Source organism: Lissotriton helveticus, chromosome 10 (assembly GCF_964261635.1).
Source record: "Lissotriton helveticus chromosome 10, aLisHel1.1, whole genome shotgun sequence".
NCBI lineage: Eukaryota > Metazoa > Chordata > Amphibia > Caudata > Salamandridae > Lissotriton > Lissotriton helveticus.
The window spans coordinates 530,575,829-530,590,614 of record NC_136071.1 but is presented as its reverse complement, the minus strand read 5'-3'; the positions used below and the strand labels follow the sequence as shown (position 1 = coordinate 530,590,614).

The 14,786-nt window shown below is 47.8% G+C and overlaps 1 protein-coding gene across 2 annotated transcripts in view; it reads left to right on the top strand.

The window, feature by feature from the left end:
* Positions 1-14,786, top strand: part of NPRL3 (NPR3 like, GATOR1 complex subunit) — a 343,712-nt gene that overhangs the window by 171,549 nt on the left and 157,377 nt on the right. For both annotated transcript variants that reach the window (XM_078663075.1, XM_078663074.1), the window contains one exon: positions 13,314-13,451. In XM_078663075.1, coding sequence (XP_078519201.1) covers positions 13,314-13,451 — 138 coding nt within the window. The remainder of the gene's footprint in view (positions 1-13,313; positions 13,452-14,786) is intronic.

Sequence of the window (14,786 nt, the reverse complement as noted above, 5' to 3'; positions counted from 1 at the left end):
CGTAAGTACACCTCATGAGTGACAACACCAACCCAACCCCTGTAAGGGAAAACATCATAACATCATGGCACATAATAGACAGGAACACCTGTAACAATTCCACATGGGATGCAACCAGGGACCTAGTATTACATGACAGGCCAACCTATAGACCGACATTATGCAGAACGCCCTCCATCAGCGTCTCTTGACGGAAGAACATTACCCATCTTATGTGACGACAGGCATAGGCCTAAATCATGGGGCAGGACACCTGCAATCAAAGGGCATAAGACATCAGGCGGAGCCTGTGATGCTTGAACTCTTCCAGGGCCATTAATAGCAATAGCAACCGGCAACACCACATTAGGCCATGAAGATAACCGTTTCATCAGGTAAGTAGTCACCTTGCATTAAATGAAACCTTAGGTATACACACTAGGCATCAAAGGTAACCAGGGGGAACAGGACTCCTCTACTCCGCTACCTTCAACACAGACAACAGGCAGTGCATTGGCATAAACTTCTTCCCGGGGTCATCTTAAGGGGACAATAACCCATGGGGCCCAGGAACTAAGCATAGGATACCTTCAAGGCCAACATGGCCAGTCCCGGTGTCCAACAGAAGAAGATATGGGGGGGGCGAGCACCGACTTTGTGCCCCGTTGCCTTCTCCACCACCCCACACAGTCCATATATGGCCCCACTCACCGGCTGCTCCTCGACTCTCTGTTGCTTAGGGACCTCAGCAGGCACGGAGCTTCACCCTGGGAAGCGCAGGCACCAAGAAGGTGCCACGAGGCCCCTCCCTCCTGGCCTTCCAGGCTGGCCCGGTCTCCTCTGTCCCCCACGGGGTTCCCTCGACTCCACGGGGCCCCGCTACACCACCTCTGGGCTCCGGCTCCTAGGGGTCCTCTGGGACTCTCACCAGATGCAGGGTGAAGGACAGGCACCAACAATGTGCCTCGAGGCCCCCCCTCTGGGGCCTTGCAACCAGCCGCAGGACTTGCGGCAGCCCTCAGGGCACTTCCTCCCCAGCGGGGATATTCTGGTTCCTCCTTTGCGGGCTCCGTCCGGGCCCTCTCCCTGCTTTCCCACAGGTCGGGAGGCGGGCTGGCGCCGGCAATGCGCCCCGGCCCCGCCTACCTTTACCGGCCCCTCGCGTAGGGCACAGACCGGCGGGGTGGCCTCCCGCTCCGGTCGTCCTTCACAGGGCTCCCTCCTGACCACGGGAGCCCTGCACCGAAGCTTCACCCGGGTCCTCCCTCCCTCACGGGGACCCGGGGCTATTCTTCCGCTTCCTCCTGTCTTCCCGGCCGCCCGGGCAGGCGACCAATCCCTGCGCGGCGTTGGCGGGGGCGGGCTAATGACGCGGCCGGACGCCCCCGTCACATGGGCAGGTCGAGGCTGGCTTCTCGGGCCCAGCGCGGCCCTTTCTCTACTCGGGCGGCCCTTTCCTCACATCGGGGGCCGCCGCAACGTTGCACACCCCAGCAAGGGGGGGGGTCTCCTCACGGCGGCGGCGGATTCCGGCGCTGCCACGCAGCGCGTGGCAAGGACAAGGGGTAGGCTCCCTTCTTAAATTAATTATTTATATAGCCGACAGCGCGCTGACACGAGGGTAGGCTCCTCCAGCATGATTCTCCTCAGGAAACAGCGTTTTCCACCACGCACTACTCCTCAAACCACAGCGCTATTCACAGCGCACTGCTCCTTGCGCCCACACGGCAGTTCTGGGGCAGATTAGCGCTTCCAAATTATAGCGCTTCCTAGGGGGAACACAGCAGGCCCTCAGAACAACGCGCTTTTCTTCCCAGAACGCTGGGTAGGCAGTCCAGGGCTTCTAAGGACACGCAGCTCCTCCCAGTCCAACGCTTAAGGTAATGCAGCAGCAGCACTTCCAAAGGGGCCACAGCTTCCTGGGGGCACCAACCTCCCCAAACAGCGTCTGACAGGCGCGCCTCACGGAAAGGGGGGCGAACAGTTCCACAGCCAGCCCCAGGGGCACACTCCTCACCTCCTGGGGGGGGTTCAAGCCCACAGCATTCCTCCTCTTCTGGGCACCTCTTTTCCCTCAGCGTTGGCGTGGTACCCGGTCAAATAGCGTCAGTGACCTGGATAGGGGCCCTCCCTTGTCAGGGCCCATGGGGACAGCAGAGGGGGGGTTATAGGGGTGCAGGGCCCAGCTCACAGGCCCATGTGGCGGTAGCACCTCACAGCAGGACCCCTCTCTTCTTTGTCCCAGCGCTGACTGACTCTCTGGTGACACTTCTCCCTATTTATACCCTCCTCCCAGGCAGTGCCAGGACCTTCTAGAATGTTGGCTCATCTAGCCTAAACTGGTTCTAGGGGAGGGGGTGAGCACCCTGGGTGCCAGGCTTTCCCTCCAAAAGCTAGGGGTAGCTGGGTAATATTATCTAGACCGCTGACCTATGTCAGTCCAGTGGCAAAACCCAGGGCCATGGCATCCATTTTAAATACAATACATTTCAATCAGGTGCAGTTTTAAAATGGGGGATTTTACAAGTGCTCACATTACTTCAGGTAATTACATTTTTCACAAGGTGTCTCACACCACTCATGGCCTATACAGGTTTAATCCCATGGGGGAGACAATCTAGATAAGGGGGTCAAAAGCGAAATTTTTTTGGGGGAAAAGGCCACGTCCAACACTGGTGATTTGAACTGTACAATTGAGCCGCTTTATGTTGCAGGGGATAGTTGGGGGTCCAAAGAGGATGCAACATGGAACATACCGGACTTACTGACCAGTAAAACTGTCAAAGCAACGGAGGCTGCCTTGAACTGGACTGCACTATGCCTCACTTGGGGGTTAAGGGCAGTAAATGGACGCTCTCTTTCAGATCTTGGTGCCAACTACACCTTTGATAATGGATTGAGGAAGAGTCGTATAGACTACTTCCTTTTGAAAATGGAATTTTGGTCACTGATGGCCGATATGGAAGTTGTCCCTCGTCCAGAAAGCGACCATAATCCCCTGTCATTGAAACTAAGGTTGCATGGTTTGGAAAGATTGGAAGATCCAGTTCCCCCAGGGCCAGGGGTTGTTATCCTGTCTAATGATCGCAGGAGGCTGAAATGGTCAAACCTATCAGGAGACGAGACCCTACAGACTAATATTGAGAATGTGGTTATGAATGCATTAAACGAAATGATGTTAGAGGATACTGGGAGGGGCACTTTAGAACCTAGCACCATCTTGGACATGCATGAACGCTGTTTTGACCAGCTCAAGCTTTTTCTCTCTAAACCATGCTTGAAGGGTACAGTACGACCACACGGTATTCGGGAAAAGTGGTACAATAAAAAATGTAGGGAGGCTCACTGTAATCTTGTTAACTCTGTTAAATCTAGAAATATGTGTGCTGTAAAGGAGGCTAGGGCACGGTATAAAAGAGCACAGTGGGAAGCTAAAAGGGAGTGGGAGGATGGCTATTGGGCCGATCTCTTGGATGCCTCCAAGATGAACAACCAAACTAAATTCTGGCATATAGTAAAATGGGGGAAGGATGTTGATTCCCGTACTCCAACTAACCATGTGTCCCCGGAAGATTGGATAAAACACTATTCGACCCAATTTAGTATGGTGGGCACTGATCCTCCCCCTATGTTGGATAAGTTGTACATAACGCCCATATGTGGAGAAAAATTGACCTTTACTAACATTGAGGCGGAGTATGCCCTCGGCATGACTCAGCGGGGGAAAGCACCAGGGTTGGATCTTATACCTGCAGATTTGTTCAAAGCAAATACTGACCTCTGGGTGCCATATATAACCAAAATAGCCAATGCGATAGCAAAAGGTGCAAGCATCCCCAAATCATGGAAGGGGGCTGAGATCCTTCCAGTATATAAAAAAGGAGACAGGTCAAATCCGGGTAATTATCGCCCGATTAGTTTAATTGACTGCCTCCAAAAGGTCATTGCTTGAATGATCTTGGCTAGAGTGCAAGGGTGGATGGAATCGGAAAATATATCGTCACCTATGCAGGCAGGCTTTAGATCGGGGACGAGCACTATTGACCAGGTGTTCCGATTCTGTTTGATTTTCTGGAAGGTGGTCATGCTCGGCGGTGGTACTATCTTTGCCGCATTTATAGACCTGAAGTCAGCCTTCGATTTAGTGCCTAGGGGCAAACTGTGGCAGGTACTGAGGGACCTTGGGTTACCAGGAGAACTACTTGAGTTAATTATTAAAATGCATGAAGACAACTATGCGAGGGTGAGGTGGGGAGGCCAAGGACAACACACAGATTCTTTCGCGGTCACTCGTGGAGTTCGCCAGGGGTGTGTCCTTGCGCCCACACTTTTCCTGCTCTTCATTGATCAGGTAGTTAAATTTTTTTCAGCTACTGATACCGACGCCCCATCGCTGGCAGGGACTAGATTCCCTATGCTTATCTTCGCTGACGACACTCTACTCCTATCCAAAACACGGAAAGGCTTACAGCGGGCCTTGAACTGTTTTGAGGAGTTTTGTGTGAAAAATTATCTCCAGGTAAACGTGGGGAAAACTAAGTTTATGGTCCTAACCAGGAATAACTTTGTCCGTAGTAATGTAACAATGAGTGGGGTCAACTTGGAACAAGTTGAAACCATGACTTATCTAGGGGTCATCTTGGACCGCCGTTTGCTATGGAAAGAGCAAATCGCTGCTCAACAGCTAAAATGTGCCCAACTCACCGGCTGTCTTTTGCGTGAGCAGAAGAGATCCATAACAAAACGGGTTATCCCTGCTATAAATGCTTGGTAAACAACAGGGAGGGACAATAGGGGGACAATGTTTATAGGGGTCCAGTGTGCATGTCCCATCAGTCTATATAACAAAAAGAGGCACACAGTTCCCCAGGGGAATGGTAATTAATGCAGTGAAGTAAACTTTCTTCCTCTCTCCATGGGGTACAAAGATGTAGGTGTACCAAAGTGAAACAGGGAAGGGTATCCCTTTTCGGAACTAGGGATGCCTCACACAACAGGCTGGCTTAACGGCTGTTGTCATATCGCCAGCTAGTCGTCTCGTGTCATCATCGGCTTCCTGCTCCAACGTCAAGCCGGCGCTGCAATGCCTGACAGGTAGCACTCGGTGCTACACTTTTGTGGAGATCTTTTGTTCCTGGCCGTTGAGTGAGTGGGTGTGAGGGCCCCTAGAGTGAGAAGTAGTGAGTGTGAGGGAAATGTGTGGATAAAAAAGGTTGGTATGGTCTACTCCATTCAATTTATTCATGTAGTTCACCACCTTCTTAAAACAAGAGGGGTAATGGGACGCAACCGGTTAATAGGGATTGGTCCCGTTCAACCCTCATATGAGCCGGCTGCTCTACGTGCCAAACCACGTCAGAGCGTGGGACTAGGTGGAGAGGCTACTTTGCTGCGCCAATAAGACAATTGTCACACAACGCAGGTCCTACGGGAGCAGCCTTGGGGTACTAATGCCCACCAGTGAGTGGTAGACCTATGATCCAGGAACCCTTCCTGCTGGAGTGGGCAACCACACAGGTTGTATCCGCCACACTCCTCAGCCCTCTTTTTGGGCTTGTCACTAAGTTTATGAGCGCACCCTAGGTCCTGAAGAATTGCCAATAGGGCATGAAACATGTTGACCTTTTCACATATGAGGGTTGAACGGGACCAAGGTGAACTACATGAATAAATTGAATGGAGTAGACCATACCAACCTTTTTTATCCACACATTTCCCTCACGCTCACTACTTCTCACTCTAGGGGCCCTCACACCCACTCACTCAACGGCCAGGAACAAAAGATCTCCACAAAAGTGTAGCACCGAGTGCTACCCGTCAGGCATTGCAGCGCCGGCTTGACGTTGGAGCAGGAAGCCGATGATGACACGAGACGACTAGCTGGCGATATGACAACCGCCGTTAAGCCAGCCTGTTGTGTGAGGCATCCCTAGTTCCGAAAAGGGATACCTTTCCCTGTTTCACTTTGGTACACCTACATCTTTGTACCCCATGGAGAGAGGAAGAAAGTTTACTTCACTGCACTAATTACCATTCCCCTGGGGAACTGTGTACCAAAATAAATGCTGCCATACTTTATGGCGCTGACCTATGGGGATTCATGGATCTCTCAAGTCTCTACAAAACTCAGTGTAAATTCCTTAGGAACTTGGTAGGGCTACCTCAATCCTCTCCATCGATACCTCTCTGCCAAGATATGGGATGCTTTCCAGTTAACGATATGGCAAGATTTAGAGTGGTGGCTCTCTGGAGATGTTTGTGGACCTCCCCGGATCTTACTCTTTTTGCAAAGGAGTTAGCAGAAGTGAGGTCAATGGGGGGCTCTGAAAGAATCCCTTGGCTTCGCTCTGTAAAAAAGAGTTTACAAGACATGGGGTTAGAACACCTGTGGGCTTCTCCTGGTACCAATACCTTTCCATCAAAAAAGGAATTCAAAGAATTATATTGGGCCTCGGTCCGCCAATCTTTGGTAACTGCCTCCAGCTCTGGCAGTCTTACGGGAAGATTCCTAAGCTTTAAGCTGGACCCATCCCGTGAGACTTACTGGGATATCATCACCAGACCACTGGATAAGAAACGTTATCACCAGTTTCGAGTAGGTGCCCTACCGCTGAATTCATTTACATCATCTTGGGTTAAAGGTACAACAAGCTCCTGTTGTTGGTGTCCAGGCCAAAAGGAAACCGAGGGTCATCTCCTGTTTGCCTGCCCGCTGTATTTAGAACCTCGCACTAAATGGATAAAACCCCTGTTTCAGCGCCTCTCATGTAGAAGGTCTTCTGAGGCGATCTGGGTCCTAAAAACTAATACCTCTGAAGTATTTGTGGTATGCTTGGCTAAATTTTTAGGCTGGGCGTGGGCAATAAGGGCCAGAAGGAATTCACATCAGCTGTACTGTGTATGACCTTATTAATCCTGTAAATTGAAATTTGCATATTTTAGCTTTTTTAATACTAGGTTTAGCTCTGTCTTTGTAATTTTTGGATGTTTAATAATCATTTTTAGTGGTGATTTTAGTGTAATTGAAATACAATATAACAATATGGTTATCTAATCAATTGCCTAGTGGTTAAAATGCCCTAAAATGTTTTTAAACTTTGTCTTTTATGATTTTATCATCGAAATAAAGACTTTAAAACCTGATAGCAGTAGGTGCCTGAAAAAAAGACATTAAATTCAGCTACAGTGTGACGCTTTGGTCTTTACTCGTTTCGAAACTTGAGACTACACACTGTGATATTTTTTTTGTTTCTTAATTCTTTCTTTTCACAGCTAACTTATAGGTTGGTGTATGGTGTTCCGCTCAGCGAGGCGCCAAACGCAGGAAATCCAAGTACTGGCACGCCTTCATGAGTGTATACCACATGGTGGTGCTCTCAGCCTATTTTGCAATTCACTCTATTTAAAAAAGAAGAATTCTTGGACTTTCAAGCAATCCATGCAGCTAGGGGTTATCTGCAATAGTCCAAAATGTCAGTGTGAAAGCTAGTATGTAACGCTGGCACTGCCATTCGGCAGTAGTGGCTGGAGCTGTGAGTGGTGCATGTTCCAGTGCAATGCATTGGGCCCTGGCACTTGGATTTTTTTACAAATTAAGCACTGCATATTGGGGTGAATTTTCCAAGTGGTTGGTTAATGCAAATCCTTCAGGTGTCTGTGGGCGTAACCAAATGGTCACTGATTTGACTCCTGTGTAGTGCTCGGGGAAAAAGTGACCTGTATTTAAAGCTCTAAGAGGTCCAATCAAGTGACAGGAAGCACTGTGAATATGTAAGTCAGCATTGTGAATATGTAAAGCATTAGCTTAAAACTGTGTTGCATACAATATACAAAAGATTCCATAGAGGAAGTCGCAAATAGTGCAAAAATATTATATTTAAATGTTTTCAATGCTTTCAAACGTTATGTTTTTAGTAAGACGCTGACTCTACCCAGTGCAAATCTTTTTTTATAGGTTTCCATTACAAGGACAAATTGCTGAGTATTTCAATTAAAGCCTATACTAGCTCCAAATCCGCCTTTAGATTTTCTGATTAACCATTTGCGCACATTTACATTTAATTCGGGTAGCAGACAGCCTGGAAAGAAAAACGTTTTCTTCTTTAGCTGCCTCTCCCATTTCTCACCCCACAGTAGAGGAGATCCTTCTCCCATTTCAAACTGCGGCAACTCAACCGTTCAGGGACAGTTGTTTTTTTTCTTTAATAAAAAATATGAAAGCCGTTTTAATTAAATCAATAACGTCGTTCCCCTGCTCACCTCAACCTCTGTGTGAAGTACTTGCATTTAAAAAGGCAATTAATGTTCTCCTCTTGACGCTTTTTCTTTGCTTGGCCTATTTAGATCTTGCCTGGAGGCAGCTTTAGCTGTCTGGGGATATCTATTGTATATCGAACCTTTCTTCCTTCCCTTCCTCCCTCCATACATTCCTCCCTCATCAGCCCACATGATCTTGCTGATGGAAGCGTGAAAATAGTTAAGCTCACTCTTTTTTTTGCTCCCACCCCACCTTACCTCTAGTTACTCAAACGATCGCTATTCCCCTTCCCTGCACGTTTGGCGCTCCCACCTATCCCTATCACAATTAGTTGATTTTCCCGCTGCTTCTGTCCGTTTCCGTTGCTAATTATTACAGTTTCACAGCTTGCCTGCTGAGAGTTGAATACTCTGCTGAACTGATGTCCGGGAGCAAGGGGCCTTATATTACACGATTAGTTCTGGCGAGAAAACTTTATGCGGTAAATTTGGGATTTCTGAATTTTGGGGTGTCATCAAATATAGGAGTACGGTTATGGATAGTAACAATAGCATAAGCACTTTAACTGGTTGAGCACAGATGGAACAAACCCCCATCCTCTCCCCTCCACCTCCACTCTGCAGTTTTATTCGGGGTGTAGTAAACATAATAGAAATCTGTTGGAGTTTTCACTTCAGGGCTATAAGGACAGAGTCTGTGGTGTTTACGGGAAACGACCTTAACAACGCGGTCAAAACACCGCAATACATTTACATTGTTGCTTTTACAACGCAAGTCGTTACCACGACTTGCACTGGAGGGCGCTCTAGACTAAGGAATAGTGTGATTTACTATACCAAGGCCTTCCCTACTGTACGTCGGCTGGAGTTGGAATAGTAAATCATACTATTCCTAACTCCAGCACCCTACAGCGCAAGTCGTGGTAACGACTTGCGTTGTAAAAACAGCGATGCAATGTACCGCAATCATTTTGATAACGTTGTAACATCATACATCCAACAGATGAACAGTGCACCGGGCCTGCTACCTCATGTGTGCCTCTGACCTGGAAGGAGCTCATCTTGTTTGTGTGAGGCAGAGGTTGTAGAAAAGTAGTGAAGAGCCGCCACACCCTGCCTTGGCTCCTGTGTGTGCAAAGCCCAGGAGCCTCTCTGCCTCTGTGTCAAGACAGCTCAGCTGTCCCTACACAGACACCGCCCTGCTGCCTTTCCTATCTCTCTGCCCTAATCATCCAGCTCCATGCCAAGAGGTTCCTGCACTCCTCGAGTCTCATAGTGCGCTACAAGGCACTACACCGTGGCATTTCAAACCTGGCAGTAATTCACACATAGTGCGCCTCAAAGCACTACACCATGCCATTTCAAGTGAGACAGTAATTCACAACAATATAGTCAATCTAAGAGTAATCTACCCACAGCTCAGTGGTTTGGACAGGACGTGGCCTTGAATCACTACTTCGGCATGGCAAAATTCTTGGCACTTTACTGCTATGAGCCTGTGACGTCAGTGTATATACGCCTCAGTTTGCCTAACAACCTGCATAGTCACCTTCAAAAAGGACCTCAAGCTCCTCCTATTTGACAGGCACCTGAGTTAATCACCCTCAACTATACCCAAGTACTCTATCCAGGAGACAAACTACCTTCATTGTGTGGCCCCACCATCTTAATCAGTGCCTGAACCGCGTACGTCCCTGTCTAGCGGCTGCTTATGTACTGGCCGCAGCTACCGATGCAATGTGTCTGACCGTAATTATTGTAAGTGTAACGTGCTGTACCCTTGTATCATGCTACTGTTGTAAAGTGCTCTGATGCCTTCGGGCCATGTCCGTGGTATATACAATTGCAGAAATTAAATAAATAGCATTTCTGAAGAAGCAATGAGAGGCAAAACAGTGTTCTCTTCCAGTGTTGAGATGTTTACTTCATTGCACTGAGTGGGGGCTGGAGAGAGACAGACACTTCAACAGAAAGAATTACACACACTCTCACTCACACTCACTCTTGAACCCCCAGGAAGCAAGCCGAAATATGCTTTGCTTTCATCTGCTCATTTTCAAATAATGTTTTGCTTCTTACAGTTCTCCAATAAATGCTGTACATACTTGTGAATAAGTGCTAAACAAGGGCTTCCCTGACTGGTGTGTGTAAATCGTTATGGTGGGGGAGGGATGTTCCCCAGAGTCAGATGAAGGATACACTGGTGCTTTACTAAAAATAGTAAAAATAAAGTTTGTCACCAACATGTCAATAGATTAAAAGGGTTGAATGTTGGACCTCATGGACAGAGCTCCAGGAGTAAAGCCTGAGATGATGAGGAATGGACCTAATAGAGGATGGATGACTGACTGCATGGATAGTAGCTTCCAACCACTCTGTTATAAACCATGCCTTTGGATTTTCCAGTCAATTGTTTAAAAAGTGAGACTTATTAGCTTTACCAATGTTTGTTTGTGTATGGTTTCTCTCCTGTCTTCTGAGTCCAGGGGCAACTTTACTCCCTTTCTTCTACAGTATAGGGGTTCACCAAAGCTCAATCCTGGCACAATTTCTTCCTAATCACTTCTATAGTCATTATTCTCAAATCTAAATTTCCTTCTTCCCTACATCCCTATTTCCATGACACAGACTCTTCTTGTCCTTCCTCACTTTACCACCTGACGTCTAGTTTAACTTGTAAAATTATTTTCTACTCTTTTACCTTATTCCTGTTTTCCTCTGTGTCTATTAGTTCTCCCTTTTATTTATGCCTTTACCCCTTAACTTGTGCATAGTGTTTGTTGCCTCCCTATCGCTACCCCAAATTGTATCTGCGGCCTGGGGACTGTGAATTTCACCTTTTATAGTATCTAAAAGATTACCTTACTCCTCACTTTTAAAGGTAGATAACCTCTTATTCTCACTCTAAGGCTTGATTACTGCCTTTTTTCTTGTACATCTTCCTATTCACTCCCTAACCCCTTTAGTCTTTTCTGGTAGCACATCAGTTCTCTATCCTAAGGTTCTATTCACTAATCTTTTTTATCTGTTTTCCATGTGTTAACTTCCTTTTGTTTTTTTACCTGTCTTCAGTTTTGTTTGTGCCAATACTGCTAATGCTCCCTCCCACTCCAGGTATTTTGCTTCATAGCTTTTAAACTCTGATAGTTCATGTTCCTTCTGTTTGTGCCACATCCAATGTTGCAAATTATTTTTGTATGAAAAAAACTTATATATTTCAAATGTCCTCATTTATTTCCGTCAGTATGATTTTTACAGATATGTATTTCTTAACTGTATTCTAGTTTTTAGGTTTCGCCTACCAGATAGAACAAACTACTAGGTTGCAAAAGACTTATTGTGACCATACAGTGGGTTTAGTGCCCACACATTGTTTATTATCGGTTAGCTTTATGGTCTCACATTAGCTTGCTATTTATTCATTTCCTTATGTGGGCTTTCCTTATTCATCTGTGTTTTTTCCCTCCCATGGAACATAGTCTTTTTACTTTTGGGAATACATTTTCCTTTTTGGTTAAGCACTTCTTGAGGATGCATGTGTTTTCCAGCATCCTCCCTTGTATACTTCTCTTCCCCCTCTCTGCTGCGCTGTGTGCTGCTCTCTCAAGTGTGAATCTTCCCTGCTCTCTCTGTGCTTCTCTCCTCTGTGTTGCTTTCTCACTCGTGTGTTTCAGTCTTGAGTGCTGCTTTTTCCCCTCACGCCCACCCACTGTCCTGTGCTGTGACCTGCCCACCCGCTCCCCAGTGCTGCACCCACCCGCTCCCCTGTGCTGCACCCACCCGCTCCCCTGTGCTGCGCCCACCCGCTCCCCTGTGCTGCGCCCACCCGCTCCCCTGTGCTGCGCCCACCCGCTCCCCTATGCTGCAAACCCCCTCCCCTGTGCTGCGCCCACCCTCCCGCTTCGGCCGCAGCACAGGGGAGAGGGAGGGTGGGCGCACACCTCTTTCACGGTAAGTGAAGCATGAAAAGGGGCCTTATTTACAGGGCAGCATTAAACTATGTTAAGTGGCTTAACACCGCTTTGTAAATAAGGAGTAGGAGATATTTCCACCAGGGGCCCTATTACAGATGGTGCCCGGGGGCGCAACGGGCAGTTGTGCCCACTTTGTGCGCCCCTGGGGCTTTTTGGTATTATAGAAGCGGACGCTTGTGGGTCCCCTTCTATAATACCAATAGCGCTGGCACACTTAAAGCGCCAGCACTATCAACAGAGGATGTTCCCTCATTTGCATTGGGGCGTGCCCTTTGCAAATGAGGGAATTCCTTTGACTCTGGTCCGCACCATATTACAGACGTGGGCACAAAGTCAAAGAAGCCCTCAAGAGGCACACTGACAGTGCGCCATTTAAAAGGTGGCACACTGTCAGTGCGCCTCCTGACAGCAACTCTCTGCAGGTGGGTAAAGGGGGTGACCCCCCCAAACATCCCCTTGTAGGTGGGTGCCCAGTCACTGACTGCACCCGCCTGCAAGGCGATCTCTAAACGCCTTTGAAATTGCAAGCGTGTGCCGCCTGCACTGTGAATGCACGGAGCGGCTGCTTCGTGTTTTCACATGAACGCCCTGGGGGGCAGCGCATACACCATAATGGGGCGCATTATCACAGTTTGCGCACCTTTCAAAAGGCCGCTAGTGGTGATACTCCCTTGTAAATATGCTCCTCCAAAAAGTGCTCTGTTTTACTGGGTACAGGCTTGCACATATGTCACTCCCTGCTCCCCCCCCCCATGCCCACCTCCCCCTTTGGTAATGGGTGTCATGTGCAGATACGATGTTGAACGTCGCTATTTCTGTTGCCACTGCACTAAACTGCCGAGAGGTGCTTTGCTATTCTACCACTAGATGGCAGCGCTACCCAAAGAGATGGTAACCAATAACTACCCACTGAGTTGCTATTGTTGACTCTCTTTTCATGATATCATCACTGTGGCCCGAGGGTTGGCGCTATTCACAGTAGATTATCTGCCATTCTATACGTTTATTTTTGTTTGCCTGGCATGCCGTGTCTTGTCACCTATCCCGTCTCTGTCTCCCGTGCTTGGCTACGGTTTGTTGACATTTTCTCATCTTCTCTTTCAGCCTTTGTACGACGGGGGTGGTGCGTGTGCACATCAACAACTGGCTGGAAGTGAGCTTCTGTCTGCCTCACAAAATCCATTGTGTGGGAACGGACTTTATCCCTCCCGAAGCCATCGAGAGGAGCCTGAAAGCTATTAGGTAAATGCCTTCCCCATGTTTGTTTACACCTGGACCCGTTTCAAACCTTGATGTGCTCCCACGGCGTTGAGTGCTTTCTCTGTTTGCGCGGGCGGGATTTGGCGGGAAGCGAGGCCTGAAGTCACACTGTGGGCCCATTGAAAGGCCGCGATGGTCTCGGAGATAACGCACGCGGACAAATGTTGTCGAGTCTGCATTTTTCTGTTCCCCACCCATGCATTACTTCTTGTGGAACGGCCTGTTCCTTTCACATTGGCATTTTCGTCGAGTTGCCTTTCACTGACCGCACTGCTCAACAGAAATGCATTTGATGAGAAACATTCCCGCCTCACCGCACCTCACACCGACCTCTCTGCCTGTTAAGTATCTGAGGTCTTTTCCTGGTTGTCTTAAAAGAAAGTTCTTGCCTCTTAGTCATTAATCAAACTCTCGGCCATTATGCACAAGGGGAAAAGTCCTCTCCCCCACTCGTGTTCCTTGATAAATGGGCGTTCCCCTGGTCCTCGCGCCAGACTGATCAATGAAGTGATCTGATAGAAACGTCTGGAATTCCTCCTCTTGACAGAAACAGGAAGCGGAGTTAATATTACAATGATACATAGACTAGGTCGTTGTATAGGTCCCGCCTGAGTCCTGACCCTTCTGTTATGCACATTTGTCTGCCTGGCTATGCACCACACCAGTCCTGCTCGGAGATGGTTTCTTGCTGAAAAAGAGCACTGGGCTTTAGCTAATTAAGAAAGCATTTGCAGAATAAAAGCAAGATGTCCGACTTTTTCCCCAGGCAATAGCAACTGTCACAGGGAAGGTTTTCAAAACATTCAACAGAATCCCTAGAAAACACAAGGCACTTAAAAAGCTCTTAAGAGGGAACACATCTCCTCTCTTTAAACCCTTTAGGTCCCAAAGCAAATTATGTATAGAAAGATAAAGGTAAGGCAAACGAGGAAGGAACACGTATGTGTAAGCACATTGGACAAAAGAATGTCAAAACAAACTTGTTATGTAATCCATCAGATGCTTTGGGGTGGGGGTGACCCTTTTTAGAACTCCCGCTTCCAACCTAGAGCATCATCCCTCCAGACCAGGGGTCTCCAACTTTAAAAAAAAATAATAGCTACTTATGTTCACTGAAAATTATCCTGAGCTACTAAAGTTTGTTAGTGGTGTCATAGTGGCTATATCAAAATAGACTACATTAAAGGCCACTTCATTCAGGATTGACACCAGCGATCATGGCCGTTCATCAGGCAGGGTTGCCAGCAGCAATGTAATGTAATGTAAGTGTGCACTTATATAGCGCAGCTGTCACTCCAGGGAGCATCTTGGCGCTTG